The sequence below is a fragment of the Phaenicophaeus curvirostris genome, chromosome 16 (assembly GCF_032191515.1).
Source record: "Phaenicophaeus curvirostris isolate KB17595 chromosome 16, BPBGC_Pcur_1.0, whole genome shotgun sequence".
In the NCBI taxonomy this organism is placed as follows: domain Eukaryota; kingdom Metazoa; phylum Chordata; class Aves; order Cuculiformes; family Cuculidae; genus Phaenicophaeus; species Phaenicophaeus curvirostris.
Window position 1 is genome coordinate 10179465 of NC_091407.1, and position 22861 is coordinate 10202325.

The following is a 22861-nucleotide window of genomic DNA, read 5'->3' on the forward strand; positions in this document are numbered from 1 at the left end:
CTGCAGGAGCCTTTGTTTGCTTTACCGATGATGTTCAGGCAGAGGTGAAGTGCTCAGTGTCACTCCCCATGCCCGGGAGCCTCTCCACTGTGCTGCCGCAGCAGCACCCAGCCCCTGCTCTGCCCTGGCCGTGCTCCGTGTGCCCGAGCTGTGCCGCTTCACCCCTGGCACCCTGAGCCCACCCTGCTCCTCCGAGACACACTGCCCAGAGCTTCTGCCATCAGTGATATCTCTCCCAAGACTGCGTGCTTGCTGCTGCCCTTCAGAGACCTTGGACCACTCCATCCTCTCTCTTCTGTCCATCCCATGGCCCATGGGAAGCCCCCATCCCATGCTCTCCAGGTCACTTCCCAGGAATCTGCTGCCAGCTGCAGACCAGGGGATTTACTCTGAGCCGCACTGGTGACCTGACTTGGGCAAATGAATCACATTCCTCTGAGTTTGGTATTTAATCATAAGAAACTAGTTGTCATCTCTGCACCAGGTTCTGTGATTTCCTTTGCCAAGTCCTGCCTGCTTCCCTTCAACACAAAGGCTAAAGCTTTGGAAGAGCCAACCAAGCCCTGTATTTTGATCAGAGCTTGCAGTGGATCACATTGCCAGCCACGCGCCTCCAAATCCAAACAGAAGTGATGAGCTGTGAAGTCCACGACCTGCCCAGCCTGAGGGCCCTTGGGGCAGATCCAGCGGTGACACTGAGCCCAGTGGCTGCAGGGATGAACACTTCTGCACTCCCTGTGTGAGAGCTGCAGCCAGCAGTGGCACAAGGAGCAGGTCCAGGGAGGTTCTTCTCCCTCTGTACTTGGCACTGGTGAGACCACTCCTTGAATCCTGTGTTCAGTTCTGGGCCCCTCACCACAAGAAGGATGTTGAGGCTCTGGAGCGAGTCCAGAGAAGAGCAACAAAGCTGATGAGGGGGCTGGAGAACAGGCCTTATGAGGAGCGGCTGAGAGAGCTGGGGGTGTTTAGCCTGGAGAAGAGGAGGCTGAGGGGAGACCTCATTGCTCTCTACAGCTACCTGAAAGGAGGTTGTGGAGAGGAGGGTGCTGGCCTCTTCTCCCAAGTGACAGGGGACAGGACGAGAGGGAATGGTCTCAGGCTCCTCAAGGGGAGGTTTAGGCTGAACATTAGGAAAAAAAATTTCATGGAAAGGGTCATTGGGCACTGGCAGAGGCTGCCCAGGGAGGTGGTTGAGTCACCTTCCCTGGAGGGGTTTAAGGGACGGGTGGATGAGGTGCTGAGGGGCATGGTTTAGTGTTTGCTAGGAATGGTTGGACTTGATGATCTGGTGGGTCTCTTCCAACCTGGTGATTCTATGATTCTGTTATTCACTGCCCACACCTCCAATGGCTCCGTTTCTGCGCTTTAGGGAGGTGATACTCCTTTCTGTCCTGGGAACTGCGGGGAAATCACATGGGGATGCCATGCGTTCAAGGATGGGGTGTCCTGTGCAGCATCCTCCAGGCTTTGAGTGCAGTCAGGCAGCCATTCTCCAGGCAGCGAGAGAAGGGCAGGTTGAGAGGGAAAGGCTCAGGCCTGCTTGATAAGTGAGGACTTAATTAGCGGCTGTGTTAAAAGCCCCCTCCCCAGGAGCTGTGTGTAGGAGCTGTGGAGCCAGGAAAACTTCTTCAGCAAGAACAAGCAGGGAGACTATGGGCTTCCCAGACCTTCCTTCCAGAGCTGGAAAACCTTCATACCAGGACCGCAAGCCAAGAAATGCTGGCAGCGCCAGGCAGCTGAGCACAGCCCTCACTGCTCCATCCTTGTGCATAAATTACCTCCAGGCTCTGAGCTAAACAAAGGGCCCTGAAATAATTCTGCATTTTAATAAAGTCAGTGTTCATGCCACTGTCGTCCTTACAGAAAGGGAATTTGCATTCCTTTCTGCCAGCTCACTCTGTGCTGGCTGCTGGCGCCGGAGATCAGCTGCGCTCTGCACCAAGGACTGAGGTACATTTGGTTGCTTAATCACTGTAACACCAGGAACGCAGGGCAGATCTGCTCGAACCCCGACGAGAGCACACCCATATCTCAAAAGCCTTCTGATGTGCAAGTTTGTCTAAAAAGCAGCGCACTCCAGAACGCTTCTGCTGGTGATCATGCGTCTCCCCAGCCTCTCTCCAGCTGCCCTTCCCTGGCTGCCCTGCAGGCAGCCTCACACCTGATCTACCCAGGAGCCAACCAAGAGCTAGCGCTTGCATTTCTGGTTTGTGTTTCTGTAAAATCTGGAAAGAAGGAAACTGCAGCTTCTCCCTCCTAAGGAAAAGGCTTCCCTGGGGGGTAGAGCCCGTCACAAGCTGTGCCTCCTGCAGACAGCACTCATGGAGCCAGTGGCCCCCTGCCTGGACCCAGGGGCAGCCCAAGGGCAGGCGTGCAGAGCGTGGCTAGTGCACTCAATTTTGTCTGATGGTCCTTTCATGCCTCACGTTGCTCTTTTCAGCCCCCTGTGCTGGACACAGGGGCCACAGGGGGGTTTGTCCAGTCTGGAGGCCACTGTGTTTCCTCACAGGACTGAGACTGGGGTTTCTCATCCACCAGCAACCCCAAGTTCTTCTCTTCAGAGAATGGATTGAGAGTAGCTCTGAAGAGAAGAACTTGGGGGTGCTGCTAGATGAGAAGCTCAATGTGAGCCAGCAATGGACACTTGCAGCCCAGATACCAACCATGTCCTGGGCTGCCTCCAAAGCAGAGGGACCAGCAGGGCCAGGGAGGGGATTCTGCCCTTCTGCTCCACTTTGGGGAAACCTCACCTGGAGCCCTGCATTCAGCTCTGGAGTCATCACCACAGGAAGGATTTGGAGCTGTTGGAGTGAATCCAGAGGAGGTCTCAGAAATGATCCGAGGGCTGGAGTACCTCCCGTACAAGGACAGGCTCTGGGGAGACATTAGAACAGCTTCCAGTTCTGAAAGGGGCTCAAGGAAAGCTGGGGAGGGGCTCTTGATCAGGAACTGCAGGGATAGGACAAGAGAGAATGGTTTTCCGCTGAAAGAGGGAAGACTGAGATGAGATATTGGGAAGAAATGTTCTGCTGTGAGGGTGGGGAGGCCCTGGCCCAGCTTGCCCAGAGCAGTGGTGGCTGCCCCATCCCTGGAGGTGTTCAAAGCCAGGCTGAATTGGGCTTGGAGCAACCTGATTCAGTGGGAAGAGTCCCCGTATGGCAGGGGGTGGAACTGGATCAACTTTCGTGTCCTTTCCAACCCAAACCAGAGGACCCAGGGCTGCAGCAGGGTGAGTGGCACCTGCCTGTTCTTAGGGCCAACCCCTTGTTTTGTCACCATCTGGTGAGAGTCCCCCAGCCCTCTGGTGCAGGATTGTTGTGTTGTGAGCAAAGCTGAGGCAGTGCGAGCAGCAGCGATCCCCGTGCACCCCTGCTCCCTGGCTGGCGGGCGTACGGGGCTGGCAGCGCCGGGGCTGCCTGCTGCGGGGGAACACTGCGATCGTAGCTTTCAGCATGTTCAATTACTGTCAGTTAATGATGATTAATTTACAATTAGGGGCCTCTAAAGGGTAGTGTGTCTGTTAAATAAATATTGATCTTTCATTCGTGGCCACAGATATATTATCCCAGTTATGGGAACCGCGGCAGAGGCAAGAGCTGGGCTGCCTGTGCTCCTAGCCCCGGTGTGGGGATGGCTGCCCCGAGCGCCTCGAGCTGATGGGGTCTGCTAGAAAACAGGGGCTGCCCGAGCAGAAGCATTTGTGCTCAGCCTCATCCCAGCCAGGAGCTCCAGCTGCCATGGGGTGGATGAGGATTGCTTTGCCCAAGGTGTTTCAATATCGACTGCAATTGCTTGGTCCTGTTTCCACTTGCAGAAAGCATCTGAGAGCGGAGGGGGCTGGGAACTGGCAGTTTTCTTCTTGCAAAGCCCATAATTGGCCTTGTAAAATAAACAAACTGCTCAGAGCCTGTTAGGGTTTCATTAGCAGCCGGACAACTTCACAAACTCATCACTGAATGCACAGTGTGATTTTCAACCCAGTTTCAGCCGTCTTTCAGGAGTCTTTCTGGCTGGCATGGCCATGCCATGGCCCGCACAGCATGCCACACCGTGTGCCAGGGGTGGGCAGGTCCCTCGGCATCCCCGGCAAAGGCACCGCCAGGAGACGTGCCCCGTCAGGGTCTCTGGTGGGGTTTGGCAAGGGAGCCAGGAAGAGCCCCATCTGCACAAAATGCTTGCTGGAGGCACCGCGAGGGGATGAGCAGAGCAGACACAGGTCTTTGCCTTCGCGGCAAGCCCTCCCCTGTGTCACTGTCTGTCCTCGGTCTCCCTTGCCCAGCCAAATTGCCCAGATGCCCATCTCCAAGCTGCAGCTTCAGCCATGCCCTGGAGAGCTCTCGCCCTCTCTCAGTGGAACCTGCCACGTTGCGCATCTCCTCGTTTCAGGCCTCGAGGCACAAGATCTGCCACCAGCCCCGCTGACTGCTGTTTTCTCATCTTGCCATGCACATCTGTAAAGTTTTCTTTATGTCAGTGTTTCCAGACACCTGTCTGACTTTTCTGGCTGTAATGAGAGTGCTCTCCAAGACATATTGTTGCAGCTCCCTTAGTGTTAGCCTTGCAGCTCTCCATGTTTCCCAGTTTCATCACTGTTTGTAGCGGCTTTGCTGGGCTAATGATGGGTGTCTGTATTACCAATATTCACATCAAGATCTAGACTGAGCTCCTGGAGAGTCCTTTGTGCAAAGGGCCCTTCCCAGGCCACCGCTACTTAAAGTTCATATGCAAATGTGTCCCATACGATGGCTGCATTAATACAGCCAGCATGCAGGTGCTATTGCATCCATGCAAAGGACATTGAGAGGGTCTGTGCATCCTCCTACACATCAGTGTGTGATGTCCACAGACCTGAGATTCTTTTTTCTTTAAATTCCTTCTGATTTCCAATACCTGGTGCTCAGGAGTCTGGAAAAATATCCAAATAGGGTGCAATACATCCCAAAGAAATGAAGGCCATTTCAGCAGGCACAAGAGCCAGCATGTCCTGAATGCTGGAGCCCAGAAAGAGTTTCCGCAGTCCTTTCCTGCCTGGGATTCTTTTCCACACGTAGATCATTCAGGAGGTGGGATTGGGAACCATCCCATGCCATGTCCCAGGCAGCTTCTGAGTGATCGCTGCTCCTTTTCCCCAGCACAGTCCCATCACCATCCCCTCACCAGGAGCTTCCCTCCCTTCTCCTCCACGGTGCGTTTCTTGGAAGCAGGCTCACAAGAAGAATCTTGTCTCTAGCTTTCTCTTGTATTTGAGGCATGTATTTAAAATGATGCTTTTGTTCCAAATGAATGAGTTGATTCATTCAGAAGTGCAGTTTCTGTTTTTGAATCAGCGGAGCTGTTTATGCTCATAGTGTCCATAAAACTGTTATTTTAGTCCTGACACTGATGCTTATGAATAAAATTTAGATCTCATTCAGAAGTACATTAGCTGTAGCTATTTGGCTTCTTGTTAAAGCATTAATTTTTATTGAGAAGACTACATTGCCAAGCAGCTCCTTCTGCATCTCACAGCAAACCAAGGACCGCAAAGTACAGGCTTTGGAAAGACCAAATTGCAGCGTGTGCCCCCCTGCCCCCGGTATCCTCAGGCCTAAATATTCAGTTTGTAGCTGGTTTTGTTCTGCTACTGGATCGTGGTGGGAACATCCCCGTTTCCCTGGGTGAACAGGGGTTGCACCATTGCTCAGGAAGAGGCGTTTGGGGTCTGCTGGAACCATCAGTGAGTTGGCACCGCATTGCTTATTCATGATGAACTGGATGTTGGGTGTACTGGAGCCAATTAGCTCTCCCATGTATTTATTGCACTTTTTTGCTTGAAGCAAGCTGTTAAATGTCAAAAATACTTTAGCATTTTGGTGGAAAGATAATTTTTAATAGATTCCACCTACAAAAAGGAGCTGACTGGCAGAATATTAAACTCAGGGAGATTTATTTTTAATCCATGCCTCCAAACAGCTTGAGATAACCATTTTTGCATGGCTCCTGGTTGATTAATGCTGCTGTCCCTTGCCTGTCCTCCTCACTTGGTGCAGTGGCAGCTGTGGCCTCTCACATCCCATTAACCTTGTCTGCAAAAGGGACACCTGGCCAAACCGAAGAATTAGCTCTTGTAATTAGGAATGTAAACATCACACATTGCCTGCTAACAGCCACATGTTCCATCCCTACCTTCTTCCAGTGCTCGTTAGGGCAGAATACCTCCAGCCGGGCTCTTCTCATAGTTTCTAAATTAACAGCCTATAAACCCCAAATGAAAAACAGGGATGTGCTTTGGTGTTTAGTTGGTGCTGGTTGTACTGATTGAACTCAAGGAAGGGCACCAGCAGCCAGTGGGGTTTGCCAGGATTGTGAGGTAAGTATTTTCCTTCCTTAGAGGAGACAAAATTGATGCCTTTGAGTCTTACCAGCAGAGCAATAGTTCCTGATAGTGGCCAGTGTTCTATCCTGGCTCTTTAAGTTGATAGCACAGCATCAGACCAGAGTGCCGAGCGTTTCCAGAGTGATGCTGCCTGCGGTGACGCCAGGATGCCCTCTTGCCGCCTCTTGTTGCAGTCCTTCTAGGTTTAATTTTCAGTTAGAAAATTAAACTTCTCTAAACAGTATCAGTCTGTTCTCAGTATCAGTACTAACTCCCTGGTGCTCGATGGAGCAATTAACTCATTGTTCATAATGCAGTAGGTTTCTGAAAATTAAGGTGACTTTATTTGTTTCTCAGTAATATAATGAGCTATTTTGAGTGATGCTAGATTTAATGGCTAAATCAATATGTGTATTTAGTGTTAGGCTTTATTTTAGCACTAAGTGACATGAGATAAACAGACTTAGAGAGTGTTAATTGGTTTGTGTTTAGCATTTACACTAATCGGAGAGTGCAGTGCTGCCCAGGGCTCGTCAGCACTAGTAATTCTGTTTATCCAAACCAAGGATTGTTTACTCTATTGACTGGAGTGAAATCGGGCTGCTTTTTCACTTACTTGAATCTTATACTGCATGTGTGAATTTGAGAGTCCTGCCTAAATCTAAGCTGCGCCGCCCACAGTGTGTGTTGGGGGGGAAAGGTGGTGAAACAAACCATGAAGAAAACAAAACATTAGCAGGCACCTGAACTGAGAAAGTCTCTACATGGAGACTTCAGTAGTGCAAGCAAACAGCATCTATTGTCCCTTCCTGGCTGGCGTATTGCTCTGCCTTCATTTCAAGGGGATACATAAGCAAAGACAAGCCCATGTTCCCCTTCCCAGCTCACTGCCTGCTGCAATCAAGACAGAGCTCCTGTCACCCTGTTTATTGGATGAATCCACAGACCCTGCCGAGCCCTCGCTGCCAGGGTCGCAGTGCTCTGTTTTCATGAACCAGACAAGGAGATGAGGTTTACCAGCTGTGATTCAAGAGCCTGGCTCTGCCAGCCTGCCCAAGGAGGGATCCTGCCCAGGTCTGCTAGGCAGTGTGGACACAGCCTGCAGGGTGTCTCCCAGGCACAAGTGTGTGATGTGTGAGAAGCCATCTCCACAGATGTTACTGAGCTGCCTGGCCTCAGCTTGTGCTTATCTTGTGCTGATGGGAGCAGATGTCTGGGGAAGAGCCCACTGGAGCATCCCGAGAGCTGACGCCAGTGGCAGTGCACCAGGGCCAGCCTGCATGTGTGGCGTGGCTGCCTTCAAAATGGCTTGGAAATGGCCTCACCGCTGCTGTGCTCCCATCACCCCACTCTGTTTTAATGGAGTTGCTTCTGGATCATTTAATTTTTATCTAAACACTTGCTTCCCAGCTGAGGTCTTGGAGAGCACAGCTCTGGCTCTCTGGACCAGCGCTGAGCCCCTGGAAATAGAGCTGTCTGCCTGCAGCACTGACAGCCCTTTCTGCCGCTGAAAGCTGCCTGCTGAGCCATTCCCAGGTGCTCTCCCTGATGCGGACCCAGCACTCACTCTGTTCCCACACTCCTTCCCCTCACAGCAGGGCAGGGATGGCTCATAGACACCAGGGGCTTGTGCAGAACCTGCAAGGTTGTTCCTCCAGCAGAGATGCTCTCTATAAGGAAGGTCAGATGCACCACAGGCTTCCTCTTCTGGCTGATCCAAGCGTACTGAGAGGCAGAATAAGATGAAATCCCTTTTGTTTTGCAAAATGCTATTGTATTGATTTCTGCCAAACACCCTCCAACTCGCCTGCGGTGCTGTTCCGGTGTCACTGCCCGAGAGGGCAGGCAGCGCACGGCTGCATGCGTCGGTGGGGTGGGGGGAAGCCTGCAGTCACCGTTATCTGGAGCCACAGCAGCAGCTTGACAGTCCCCGTGACAGACGTTAAATCACTTCTGCGAGGGAGAGTGAAGGGATGTCACTTGGGCTGAGAGAGGAAGCTCTGCTGTACCAATTGCACTGACTGTGTGATCCGAGTCAGAATGAGAATCATAAATCTTGATTATTCTCTGTCTCAGCTGATTTGAACCAAATGCCTTGGACAGGGATATAGTTCACATCTCGAAAACTGCAAAAAAACTGATTAAATGTACAAACTGATATAAATAGCACTCTATCTGTGTTAATGCCCAAACTGTCAGGGCTCGGGGACAGGCTCCTGTGTGGATGGGGCTCTGTCCCAGCCCAGAACAGCTTCCCAGGTGTTTGAGGTGGCTTTCTCCCAACTGCCATTTATTCTGGTACTTTGTTCCTGTGATGCTGGCTGTTATTATGATGCTGTCAATTACAGATGGCATCTCTGATTCTGATTGCACTTTCCTTACAATTAAGCACCCTATAGAAAAAATGGAAATCCGAGGTCATTAACATAAAGTAATAATAAGGTAAACCATTCAATTATGGAGGAAAAAACATTTTGAATAATAAGGATATTGTATGCCTAAAAGACATTCTGATGCCAGTGTATTACCATTTTTGCATACATAATAAATGAACTTAAACCCCAAAATAATCGACGGAAGCAAATAACAAATAGCTGTGCCCTTAGCAACAGCCTGGCTGGCATTGCTCCCCCCGGGGGCAGAAGAGCAGCTCCTGGATGGGAGCGGAGGAGGCTCAGAGCGGTGCAGTTACTTTGGGGGATGCCTTAGCCACCACGGGCTCATCTGACACTGGGCCTGAAACGATGCCGTGTCACCCCTCAGTGCCTCGAGGGTGCCCTGGGAACTGGAACTGATGCAGCCAGTTTGCCTCCAGCACTGAGTGAGGCAGAGCAGGAGCTGCAGGGAAGAGGCAGTGAGGGGGCACGGGGCAGTGGTGTCTGCCCTAGCGTGTGCTGGGCTGCAGGGCTGGATGCAAGCACTGCCCCACTGTAGATTAGAAAGTGGGATATTGTGTTTTGGACAGCTGAGAGGCTGAGGCAGTTGGGAAGATCTGTTGTCTATGTGGAGGGACATGGGACTGGCTTTGCCACCTCCAGCATCCACTGTTCCTGCAGAGCCTCCCGGCAGAACCCTCTCCTCCTTCCCATCCGCCCTCTGTTCACTCTCCCTGCCTGCCACCTACCCATCTTGTCTAGAAATGGAATGAGGAACTGCACAGGTTGAAGGAGCAGAAGGGCTGTGTTCCTGGCACCCTGCCTCTGCCCAGCCAGGAACTCCCACCAGAGCCTTTTCTGGAGGGTTCACGTCAAACCATTCTGTGCCGGTGGGATGAGTCCCTCTCCTTCCCCTCCACTGCTGCCAGCACTGCAAAAGCTCCCAGCCCGATGGGTACCATTCCTTTTTATTTTAGTATTTGATTGGTTTAGTATTTGATAGGAATGGTTGGACTCGATGATCCGATGGGTCTTTTCCATCCTGGTGATTCTATGATTCTGTTATTAAACGTCTTCTGCGGATACTGCTCCTCTATTGTCCCTCCTTAACAATTCCCAGCCTTTTAGCAGCGGATGGCTCACCTATTACTCTGACAATGTATTAGGATAACACCCAGGTACATCTCCAGAGTGGGATTTATTTACTGTTTTTCCCTGAAAAGCTTTTAGCATGATCCAGCAGCAGTGCTTTCAGTTAGGCTGCCAGTATTGCCAGGAGATTTTTCCTGGTAGAAGTAAATTTTCCAGGATCTGAAAAAGGGCTCCTTGCAATGTATAGCTCCATACTATTACATTTTAAAATTCTAATTTCATGATCTTCCTTCACAGGAAAGGTCCATCTTTGGGAACCAGGGATGGATTGAACTGCCCAGCTGAGTTGTCAGTATTCAAAATGAAGTGGATTGTGTTCCTCTCTTCCTCAGCTCTATCTTTTCCGTATTGGCTGATCTCAAAGACCAACAGTGGGGGGTTATTGCTTGTATTTGCTCATTAAATAGCAGCTCTTTACCCCTGGGGCTTGCCCCCCAGCCTCTCTGAAACCCTTCTGCAAGACCAAGCTTCCCTCAGGGGTGGAGCTCACTTGGTTTCGCGTAGCCCTCAGGGTGGGCTTGCTCTTTCTGGGCTGGCTGCTTGCTCTCTCAGCTCTAGGATCTACATAAAGTCATGGACATCCAGGTCTTTTCCCTTCCCCCTGTGATAGTGGAAAATGAATGTGCTAGCACTCAAGGGATGTGTACCCTGTGAACTCAAGCAGGCTCCCTTGACCTGAACATCCTCAGTCAAAGAAGGCAGGACTCACCCTGCTGCTGTCAATGAGTCCCTGCTCCAGCACGTGCGTAAGAGGCAGGGCACTCAGACTGGTGCTGGTTTGCTATAACTGTGATTAATACAGTAATTAAATCTGGTAGACATCACTGAGATATTCCCAGTGAATAGCATTGCAGTAGTTCTGTAGAGAACAGTAGTGAGGCTTAGTCAAAATAATTTTGACTGCAGTAGGGCTAGAAATATGCATTTCCAGCCTTTTTCACAACCTGTTTCATGGCTGAGTGCTGACCAACAATAAATCCTGCACTAAAACTGGAGAGAACAGGCCAGATTTATCCCTGGTAAAAGCAATGTCATGCTGAACATGCATCTCCAGCCACAGGACTGAGATTGCTTTGCACAGTTGAAGCCCGGTGGTGCCATCTGAGATGGTACAGATGTGCCCAGTGCTTCCAGCCACGCCAGGAGCTTGCAGAGCCCCGGTGGCTGTTGGTAGGTGAGCTGCTGGGACAGACCTGGCAGCTCAGGACTCGGCATCCCCCCCATGCATCGGCCACGCCTGCTGGCAAGGGAGGTGGAGGTTAATGACGCCCTGCATTAGGAAGGCAGTGAAATCCTAACAGAGCTGAGATCTGTGCATGAGCTGAACAGTCAGGCAGGCGAGGGATTTCGGCACAAGGCAACAGCCATATCCTAGAGGAGGTCCACTTGAGGAAAGAACAGAAGAAAGCAAGATTTAGCATTAAGATCATAATTTCAGATTGCATTGTGTGAGCATCAACAATCTATACACACAAGAGTCTTTAGGGAGCATGATGCTGTAACAGCTATCCAAGACAGCCTCAGCAGCGAGGGTTGTTTTTAATTGCAGCTGAATGGATCTAACCTTGTGATGTCTGTTCACAAAGCGTTGCTGGATTAATACAGGTTCCATACTTGCTTCCTCTAAAAGACTTTAATGGATCAGCTTAGTTCTCTGCTCCATGATTATAGCATTCTTACTTGCCTATCATGTATGAGCCAGATGGTCCCAGTGAAATCGGAGCATATTTATATTTTCGTCTGCTACTCAGCCAGCTGCCCACTGATTTTGTTGCACGGCGGTAGGAGGAGAGGAGCCTTCCTGGGTGAAGTTCATGCGTCTCTTGGCCCTGGGATCTCCCCCACCTTCTCAAATGCTCTGGAGGAATGGCAGACGGGGCATCTCTGCGGGGTGCCTGGTGGGGATGCCCCATTGGCCACGGACAGCAGCCATGTGCCCACAGCAGCAGAGCAGTGCTGCCTCCTGGCACAGATTCAGCCGCTTCCCAGTGTGCAGGGGGATGTTTTCAGTCCTATTGGCGATGAGAGCCATTAAGAAGGTACAAGTACTAAAGAGATCCTGAGTGATGCCTATAAAGCCTCTGAATCCCTGACAGAATCAATAGTGGGCTCTCAGGAGTAACTCCTTATCCAGGCCAACTTAAGCACATGCCAATGAGCCGTTAAAGATTTTGCATTTTTGTGGAGACACAGAATCCCTTTCATTGTGATTGTTGGACTCTAGACTGAGTGAGACGATGAAAAATCACATTAGAAATAGACCGTACTCCAAAGGTATTTTCCTCAGCATGTGGGAGGACAGGTTAAGTGATACTCATAGGCAGCATCCTCCCTCCAGGTGTGCCCAGCCACTGCCCGCGAGCCTGCACCGCAGCCAGATGGGAGCTCTGCCCTGTGGGGTTTGTTGATGAGAACCACACGCACTTCTGACTATGTCTGCGAGGAAGGCAGAGGTGGAGGAGCAAGAGTGGGAAGGAGGGAGGGAGCATGGGAGCTGTGCCTGATGAAACAGAGGTCCTGGGGCTGGCACCTGGGATGCAGCCGAGCCTCTGTGGTGCCCTGAGCCTCATCAGCCCCCAAGCAGGAGCTCTGGGCATCCTGGGCAGGCGGCTGCCCGTGGAGCCGCCTCAGGCCCAGTGCCCCGCTGCGCACGCTTGCCTCCTCTTGGATAACTTTGCTATTGACACAATTTCCAATTTGGCATTTTGGTTACCGTAGCAACCCGATGCCTCCATTCTCTGATCAGATCAGCTCGCAGTTAGTCAACACGGCGGTAGCACCTGCGTTGGTATGGCAACACAGGACCATTCTCCATCACTGGCTGCCACTGCTGCGCGAGGGATGCTACGTGCAGCCCCGGAGGGGGACGCGGTGGCAGAGGGAGCACGGCTGCTCCTGCTGCGGGGCAGTGAGATGCTCTCAGGCCCAGCTGCTCCTCGCTGCTGGGGCTGCCTGAGCTCCCAAGTCCTGCATGGCCCAGGAGAGGCTCAGCAGGATGTGGCCAGCATGGAGCGAAAGTCCTTGCAATCTCAAGCTGCCCCTCACAAGAGTGTTATGCGTGGATGCCAAGTGACTTTGCAGACTCTAGGACAAGGGAAGGACATTTGTTTTGGAGAGGGAAATCAACAATCCCAGGCAGCCTTTAATTTGGGGTATTAAGTCCTTCAAGAGCAGAGCTTGAGTCCCAGGGGAGGGTGGTTCACCCCCTTCTCCCAAAGCCACCAGCTTCCAAGCCGTTACACTCCTTACTGAGTCTCCTGGGAGAGATTTGTTTTGCTTTAGCCCCGGTCTGAACTGGCACCCGCTTTTCTGAAAGTGCTTTACAATTTCTGTTTAAAGTTTTTAACAGACATGTGTAAGCCATTTGAATTAGAGCAGTATGAATCTATTAGGCAGCGACAGATGCACGTTCTGTGTCTCTTATTAGAAGGGATTGGATTCTGAGGTTTAGTGATGTGCAAAGGATTGGACTTTGGAGAGATTAAAATTATTTTCAGCGTTAAGCACAATATTTCTAAGCTAATGCACTCGGTCTTGAATATAGATTCACAGACCAAAAAGATTATAAAACATTAAACCTATGTAAATTCAGCTGTAAATTTATGTTTGAACAAATTCAACAAGAGATTTGACTTGGGGGCTTACAGCAAATAGGTTCTGCTTTTAATGCATATTGCAGTCTTCAGTTGCAATGCCGTTCTCCCCTTGAAAGTCCCACGCCTGCTGAATTACTGGCAGGTCACAGTTGACAGCTCAAGCAATTATACCGGAATGTGTTAATAATAAAAAGGAAAATGACTTCGTGTTTGTCTTTTTCGAAGACAAAAGCGGACGCTTGCTCCACGCTGGGGAGCAGAGCTGAGCTCCCCGGGCAGGGGACGCTGCTGCAGCCACTGGCCGGTGCCTCGTTCGGATAGCAATGGTGCAAACCCGTGTCCCTCTCTGTGGTTCTCCCAGCCCTGGGAGTTGCTGTGAACTTTTTTTTCTCTTGTTGAGAACATGAAAATACAGTTAACAAAGGCTCCTTTTGAGTGGGATTGCAGGAAACCTGCAACATCGTGAACAAGCTGCCTACACAGAGATAAATGACAGCTGTGACTGAAGGAATAAACAAGATAATCTGGATTTAAATAAACCACAAGGGGATTTTGGCAACATGCAAATTCACAAATTTATAAAATGTATCCTTTGAAAATAAAGAGCTTGTCTGAAGCCGGCAGTTAAGAACAATTACTCCAGCACATTTTCCCAATGAGGATTTAGAGCTGGCCTTTGCCAGAAATCAGAGGGGACCAGGAGCCAGATGTCCTGCCTGTAGCTGTGCAGCCACTGGGGTGCCTTTTTACGCACAGAGGAAACAACTTAAAGAAGTGAAGGTAGCAAAACCCCCATCGGACTGAGGTGCTGCAGGCGCTGGGAGTGCTGGGGGGCACAGCCGGGCTCCCCCTCGCCTCCAGCCACAGCGCTGGGGAAGGGGTGGGGAAGGAGAGAAACACCAAAAGGCCAAGCAAGCACCCAGCAATACTTCTTTGATTATTTCTGGGAGGACCAGGCGCTTCCCAGATGCAAGCTCAAGAATGGCAACAAACGTTCCATTTTGACACTGTGCAGCACAGAGATGTTGCTATCGACAAGCATGAAGAAACGATGCCTGTCCCTGTAACGGAGTGAAGGTGTCATTAATGCTGGATGTGGTGGAGCTCCTGCCACACAGAGAGGGCTTGTTATCATTTCCCCCTTTTCCAGGTGTGTAGTGATGGAGGCAAAGGAAAGGCAGGAGGTGAGTAGAGACCAGTGGTCACACCAAGAGCAGACATGTCCTGTTCCAGTGCTTCACCTCCCAGGCTGCTCTGCGGAGACACACCAAGCGCAGTCAGCAGCACCGCAGTCCTTCTTTGTCAGCCAGCCTGGCATCGAGACGGAAAGAAACACTGTGAGACAAATCAAAGCAAGTCCAAGAGGTCATGCAGTCCTCCCCAGGAACCAAGCCCCAGCCCAGCATGGCAAAGAGCTCTGCAGCAGCCACCGGAGGAGAGCACTCTGGAGTGCTGCATCCTGGCCAAGCCCATGGACCTGGTTAGCATTCCACCAGCACGCACGCAATTAGGGCAGAGCACATGGCAGCAGCTCTGTGAAGGTTAACTGCTCTGAGGAGTATTCCTGCAGTGCCAGAGGCTCGGCTGCAGGAGCCGGCAGTGCCGTGGATCGTTCTCTGCTGCACACTTGGCAGCAGCGATTGCGCGCAGCAGGATGCATGCAGGACGTGCTGGCTCCTGGGGCTGGTGGGCTTGAGCATCCCTCACAGCTGGAGCTCAGCAAGGGAGCCGGGGGTGCGTGCACAGGAGAAGCAGCACCTAGAAAGGAGCTCTGAAATAAGGCAGAGTTTGGGAAAAAGCACATCTGTGGGTTTGTCCGAGGGCTGCGGCAGTTCTGTGCTCTGCAGGGCCGGAGGTGTCTCGAGGACACAATGCAGGTCCCAGCGTTGTCCTTAAACCTGAGGAGCAAAAGCTGAATCTGCTTTTCCTCCTCTTTTCCTTGATTGCTACCTCCCTGCTGCCTCTCCTCAGGGCCAGCCTGTCTCTCCATTTGTCCTTATTGCCTATGGAATGAAACACAGTCCTTAAATGTGGCAACACTTTCAGATTATTAGCTCTGCAGCTTCTTGGCTCCTGTTTATTGTGATAACATCATCTGAAGAAGCCGTTGTAATTAATAGTTTGTTCATGCTTCTTTTATAAACCCCTGCTGGGGTGTTTGTTTTATACCTGAGCGCCAGCCACCACAGCTCTGTTCCAGTGTGTAGTCTGAGGCATCCCCACCAGGGAAAAGGCTGAGAGGTTTGGGGTTTTCGCAACAGCTTATCGCAACAATAATTTGAAGTAAAAACTAAGTAAGGATAATATCTAGTCCTAGAGCAGAGGGGACCAAATTCCTTGTTCACAAGACTGTCCATGAAGGGGCTTGGCAGTGCTGGGATGGAGAGGACACTTTGCTCCTGCACTCCCCCAGCCCTGCCAGGACCAGGACAGGCAGGAGCAGCAGCACCGGTGAGGAAGAGCAGCAGTGCTTCCTCTGAATTCTGGTGAATTCTCAGCTCTTAAAGCATTGTCCTCTATAAATCCACAAATCACAGAGACAACCTGTAACACAAAGCAAACAAAGGCTCGCACAGGCACTGGGTCCTTGGGAACCTGCTCAAATATCCCATGGGCTGCAGGCACCTCACGCTGTAGGGGAGATGCTGGTCTGGGGGAGCAGGAGCAAATGCAGCACAAACACCATGAGTTACAGCCTGGGGTCTGATTCCACAGCCAGAGCATCGGCACAAGGGGTAAGGGGCCCAGCCAGCCTAGTTTGCTCTTGGCTTTTAGTTTGTGAGTCCACAGGCACTTATTTTCAGAGCAGCCTTGTCAGCCATGAGAAAGACCAGATAGAAAGATGTGTTACAAAACCCCATTAAGCTAGTGGCTGTGCCTGGACCAATCCACGCTGCAGCCGAGGTGCTGAGCAGCAGCCAGGGGTGCTGCTGAACCCCGGGGGCTCCCCTAGAGCTGCCCGGCCCCCGCCTCCCACAGCGCTTTGCTAGCAGCAGATGTGCTGGCAGAGGAGGCGCTCTGGGTGGTCCAGGCAGATTGGCCTGTGCCATGCAGAGGGTCAGAGCAGAGGATGGCAACGATCCCCTCGAGCCCTATTGTCAGGGAGCCCATCGCTTCTAGTCCAGCAGCGCTTTTAGCATCTCATAATCACTACATTTTGACATTTGACAGCCTGCTGCGCGCTGCCAGGGTGGCTGACTCAGAGGAGCGTACACCAGCCAATTCTGCCTATGCTGGCCCCTCCTTCTGCTCAGACAATTGCATAGAAAAACAGCTTTTCCTGTCTGAAACAGCACAAATAAGCGTGCGGTGCTGCTGCGTGGGTGTCAGGGTAACAGCACCAAGGGCTAACGGTGTTTGTGCTTGCCTGGCAGTCTGTCATGATTTGCGAGGTAGGACTTTAACATGCTGCTGCTTCCTCTGCTATCCAGGCTGCCACTCTCTCAGCTGATGCCCTCTTCACTCAAAACTCAGAGCTGCCTCTTCCCGCTCCCCACAGCACCACATGCCACGGGCTGACTGCAATCCCATTGGTCTCAAAGCACTGATCCAAGTTCCCAGCAGCAGGAGCAGCAGTGACAGCCCCAGGTCAGCCTCCCAGAGCATCACACTGGCTCTCAGCTCAGGATCAAACGTGCCCCTGGCCTCAAAGGGATGCTCTGGGAAGAACCTGCCATGAATGGAGACCTACAGGATTCCTGTGGAGAGCTGGTAAAGGAGCAGCTGAGCTGGCCCAGCCCTTTCAAGCTTCATTGCAGAGTAAAATTAGGGTTGGGATAAAGGAAGAAGGCGGAGAGCTCCATTCTCCTGTCCTCATAGAGCAGGGCAGCACTGAACACAGAGCCAGCACAAAGGGCAAACGCTGCCTCAAGCACTGAGGGACAAGTCCGTTGGAGCTCATAGCAGAAAATTTAGCAAGACACAGGAGGGAGTGGACACCTCTGAGCGTGTTAACCATACCTAGAGCGGCCACTAACAACAGAGACTGGGAAGCAATAGTAAAACTTCCTACTTCAGGACTTGATTAAATCTTCAGTGATATGAATCAGGAGGAAAGGACCATGGGAAGAGGAATCCCATAGCTGGCTGAGAGATTCTTGCTCCTTCCTCAGGGGCTCCCGTTACTGCACTCCCATTACTGGCATTACTGACCACTGCATTCCAGGGAGACCTGGTGGAAACCTCCCAGATGCCCTCAGGCTGTGGTACCTCTGTCCTGGGGGCTGGCAGCTCTGGCACTGTGGGTGTTGGCACAGGACAGCAAGCGGCAGGATGAAACATGGTCTGCAGCTCCCTTGTGACAGAATTCCTTAGAAAGGAAATGTTTACAGATTACTGTCTATAAATGGTGATAAAATAACTGTTTTGTGGAACAAGGAACAGAAGAGTAACACATTGATTCTGGTAATTAATGGTTCAATAGAAACCTGTTCTGGGAGTGCCCTAAGCAAAGTCACTGGATTGGAAATACCTTCATTTCCCCAGCCTCAGTTCTTTACCTTACTCCTCCACGTGTTCTCCGAGGCCGATCCCACAGCCCCAAGGACAGACACAAGCACTGGCTCCTGCAGTTTGGCTGCTCCTCCTCCTCGCAGGCTCCTTCTCCTATTCTGCAAGCTCTTCGAGGCAGGGATTCTGGCTTGGCCTGTTGCAGTGCTCATCCCAACAGGGCTGGAAACCAGTCCCAGCCATTGCCAAAGTGGTTTCCAGTGTGAGATGCTGCCTCAAGGACCCTGGTGAGACTGGTGGAGCACCACACCTGAGTCATGCTCACTGAACAGGCTGCAGCGTGCAGACGGCTGCAATGGTTCAACCTCAGCCAGCACAGCCAGAAGTGGCCCTGCCTTCTGACATCTGGGTGGATGACGGATGATGCAGCAGCAGGAAGGAGACTGCAAGGCTGCGAGCATTCTGCTGGGTTGGGGCTGCATGGGACACAGAGGGGAGAACCGCAGCTGGCAACATCACTGTGCTGTTTGTGCCTCTCCAGGCAAGACTGAGCACAGCAGAGGGTGGTGACAGCAGGGAGTGATGGAGCCCCTGAAGCTGAGAGCATTTGAATCAAAATGCCTCATCTGAAGGGAGATCCTGGTAGCAGGGAAATAGAGTCATTGCTCAGAGGTCATTGCTGGCTTGCTTTTCTCTGCCCTTTCTCTACACAGCTTTTACAAGACAATGTAACTTGCTGCACTGGCTGCTGGCACAGGCTCAGGACTGGGTCCCACCAGTGAGTCACAACTGCAAGGCTGGGCCTGGAGCATCTGGTGCTCCTGTGGGAACCAGGAGCACCATAACCCTTGTCCTTACTAGAGGAGGATCACTCTCCCCCTCCAGCACCTGGGGCGTGAGGAGCTACACAGAACAGCGCTGCCCATGGCAGCCCTTAGCCCTCCTCCAGTCCAGCTCCTAGCTCTCTTCATTCCTGTCACTGCTCTGTCACATCAAGACCAAGACTTAATTTCCATGCAGAAATATTAGCATTTCAGTTCCAAGCTTGTTAAGCAGTACTTTAAAAAAAAACAACAAACCTAAACAAATCAAACAGGAAACTTTGCACAGCCACGCTTGTCCCTGCAGGGCTTGGCTACTGGCGTGCTGGTCCCAAGAGAGGTGAACTGGAGCCCTGCTCCCCTACAACCATCCTGGCCAGGTGGGGACTTGTTAGCAGGAAAGATGTTGATTGCAGGAGAAGGGCAGCCACAAGACCTGCCTGCCTCGTCCCACAAGTGCTGAAGGCACAAGTAGCACCCAACCCACCTTTGCTCTTGCCTGGCACCTTCTCCAGCAGCACCTCAGCTAAACAAGCCCCGTCGGATGGATTCCACCAGCATTAAATACACAAATTATGGGGAGGTTTGAAGCAAGCTGGTGCGTGTTGCAGTCATAAATAGGAGGTGACACTGACAGGCAAATCAAGCTGGGCCTTGTCCGACAGCCACTTCTGCTTGCAGCCTTCAGCTGCACAATCCTGAGATAGCTCCTTCCTGGGGCTCGGTGGTTTGACGTCAGCATCGCTGCAGTTGCCGGTGCCCAAGGTGCTCTTACAGAACCATTTCCAGCCTATTCACATGGTTTCCTCACCATATGTTTGCACTAAAAATAGCTGCAATGTGAAGGGATAATCCTGCAAGACCCTGAGCATCCCGTCCTTTGCAACTGCTGCAGGAGTCCGGGTCAGGGCCACCTGTGACACCGCTCCTCCTGCCTCCCAGGCAGCAGCACTGTCGGGCTCCAAGCCTTTGGGGCAAATTAGCCAACAACGGATTAAACAAGTTGTGCTTAGTGTGAGCTGCTGAGGCAGAGTACTTGAAAGGCTTAAGATAAAAATACTGTTAAACCACTTCTACAAAGTGGTCAGTACATACCTGTAAGGCCTTTGTAGAGGTGCACTGTGGGCATGGCAAGCCCTGCACGGGAGATTTGAAAGGGCTGGAATGCTCTTGCAGGGGACCTCATTTAATACCTTCCAGCTTGCTACGATCATCTTTAACTGGGGGCAGCTGGGACAAGCATTTACCTCTTCATTTTCTTAGATATAAATGCTATCTCGCTGCAGTTTCATTTTACAATATCGTAATATGCTATCCAAGAAAGTCTTGCTACGTGTTAATTTATCCAGTAGGCAAATTCCTTTTGGCTAATAAAAGTGCTTGCACAGGAAGCTCAAAACCCAGCAGCAATTAATTATTGACAGAGCATGTGAATTAGAGATAAAAGAAAAGTCATTCTTTCTCACGCACAAGATAGTAAATAAATTTAATTATTGTACTAGAAGCAAGGGATCTTATTCTGTATTAAGTTTTATTAGCTGAGACATTTAAAAGCATGTCATCATAACAAAAAGGTCTTGTGTAATCCTAACTGCACCACTCTGGTACAAGGCTCTGAAGTGAATAGGCTTAATTGAGCAAATGGAAGCAGATGGCTCGCCAAACAGACAGGTATTGTATGGGTTTATTGTCAATTAACTTCTGTCTACATGTGCCCATGGCAAATTGACTGTTGCCAAGCCTAATTTAACACTCGAGGTGCCCACCATATCCAGGGTCCGAGAAGAAGCAAAGCCAGAAGTGCTTTAGTCCCCAGGGCCGCAGGTGTGGCAGCATCATCCCTCCTGAAGGTCCCACCAGCACCTGCGTGAGGCAGGAGGGACACTGAGCTGTCTGCCCCTGCCTGGCTACTTCCTAACCACCCCTCCTCTGCTTCTGCACAGGAACGTGATGCCCAAGACGCTGGATGGCCAGATCACCATGGAGAAGACCCCCAGCTACTTTGTGACCAACGAGGCCCCCAGGCGCATTCATTCCATGGCCAAGGACACGAAGCTGATCGTGGTGGTGAGGAACCCGGTCACCCGGGCCATCTCGGACTACACTCAGACACTCTCCAAGAAGCCAGAGATCCCCAGCTTTGAGGTGCTGGCCTTCAAGAACCGGACCCTGGGGCTGATTGATGCCTCCTGGAGTGCAATCCGCATTGGGATCTATGCCCTGCACTTGGAGAACTGGCTTCAGTACTTCCCCCTCTCCCAAATCCTTTTTGTCAGCGGTGAGAGGCTCATCACTGACCCGGCTGGGGAAATGGCCAAGGTCCAGGATTTCTTAGGCCTCAAGAGGATTGTAACAGAGAAACATTTTTATTTTAATAAAACCAAGGGGTTTCCCTGTCTAAAGAAGCCAGAGGACAGCAGTGCTCCCCGATGCCTGGGCAAGTCCAAGGGTCGAACTCACCCCAAAATAGACCCAGACGTCATCCACAGACTGCGGAAGTTTTACAAACCCTTCAATGTCATGTTTTACCAAATGACGGGCCAAGATTTCCAGTGGGAGCAGGAAGAAAGCGATAAGTAGAACCATGAAATCAGGAAAAGAGGTTTTTTTCTTTTGAGATGCAAATCATTGTTAGACACCCAAAACTCACTGGTGGCTGAAGGCTCAGCCTTGCCAGCGCAAGACTCTTGTGCTCTCAGGGTTGCAGCCAAAGCCGTCTGTGTTTCCAGCTCTGAAACCTTAGTGGCACATCACCTTGGGCTGCACTTGGGCTCTCGTCCTGTGATGCTCAGGGGCCGGGACGGGTGGGAGGAGAAAGAGGCAAGGGAGCACGGCTCCTCAGGGTGATGGGGGGCTTCAGGTCAACATTTTGCTGCTGGCGTCCCCCTCACAGCCAGGCAAGTGGGACCAGCACCTCCTGCCAGAGCCAGCAGAGCAGGAGGGCAGCTCACAAAACCCAGCAGCACTGACAAACCTTTGTGTTTGATTTCACCTGCCCTGGCTTTTGATTTTGCCCAAACAGCAGCATCAGATCTGGTAAATTCAGGACACGTGCATTTGCATGCACACTGGTATTTGCGTGTGGAAGGAATAAAGCCAGTTATGCTGCAAAATGTACAGAAACTTCATTTGCACCAGATGTTTCAATTACTTGTTGCACTAAAACTAGTATTTACCAAGTGCCACAAAACACCTGGGCCTGATTCTCCTCTGATGGATGGGTGTAACTGCACTGTTGGAAGGGAGCCGCTCCTGTTTTGCTGGGATGCTCAGTGATATCAGAGCTGGGACCTCACCTGGCCCCCCTGCTCCTCCTGGAAGCCACAATGAAAACCATTCTGAGGCACCTGCTTGGAGCGAGCTGGGAGCCTGGCCAGGCTGCCCAGGCGTGGTGTGGAGCCAAGTGTGCCAGTGTCGTGCCTCCCAGCAATGCCGCGCTGTGCCCTGCTGCACGGTTTGGTGCCACACACTCCTGGTGAGAACCGAGGGGCAGAGATGTGAGGGACAGCCCCTGCCGAAGGTCTGGGCAGGGCTGAGCATCAGGGCCCCCAGCACTGCCCTTCATTTGCACCTTAAAAATGACACCTCTGCTGCTTACTGTCAGCAGCTGGGTTTGCAAAGTGGGGAAGCAGCCTTCGTCTTTACTTCAGAATTACGAAAAAGAAATTAATTGCCAGGGTGAGAACTGCTCCACACAAGAGAAATGTACTTTCTAGTGGAAAATGACCGAGCCACACGCTCAACCAAATCTGCAAATCCTGATAGAAACTGTGGAATAAACCCCTATCCCAACTGGATCCTCCAGCAACGTGAGGAGAGCTGCATTCTGGGACCAGTGGAGAGCAGGACAGCGGCATTTGACACAGCTGTGCTGTTTCCATCTGTGTTATCAAGAGCAAAACAGAGAGGGAATAAAAGGAAAAAAAGCAGAGCTGCCATTGCTGAAGTGTTCCCTTTGCGTGGGTAATGTCTAAGGGCACTCAAAAATTGCTGACTGCTTTCCTCGTTGTAGCGAGTGGTAAGGTTGCCTCCCAGGTGGAGCAGAGCTGTGTGCCAGCCCCTCATCCCCTTCGGGGAAGCAGCAGAGACGCGGCGTAGGACGGCTGTGGGAGG

The 22861-nt window shown here is 51.5% G+C and overlaps 1 protein-coding gene across 1 annotated transcript in view; it reads left to right on the forward strand.

Annotated features, from left to right (window-relative positions):
• Positions 1–22133, forward strand: part of HS3ST4 (heparan sulfate-glucosamine 3-sulfotransferase 4) — a 61430-nt gene extending 39297 nt beyond the window's left edge. The window contains exon 2 of the mRNA XM_069869926.1: positions 20692–22133. Coding sequence (XP_069726027.1) covers positions 20692–21328 — 637 coding nt within the window. The 3' untranslated portion in view covers positions 21329–22133. The remainder of the gene's footprint in view (positions 1–20691) is intronic.
• The last annotated feature ends 728 nt before the right edge of the window (positions 22134–22861 follow it).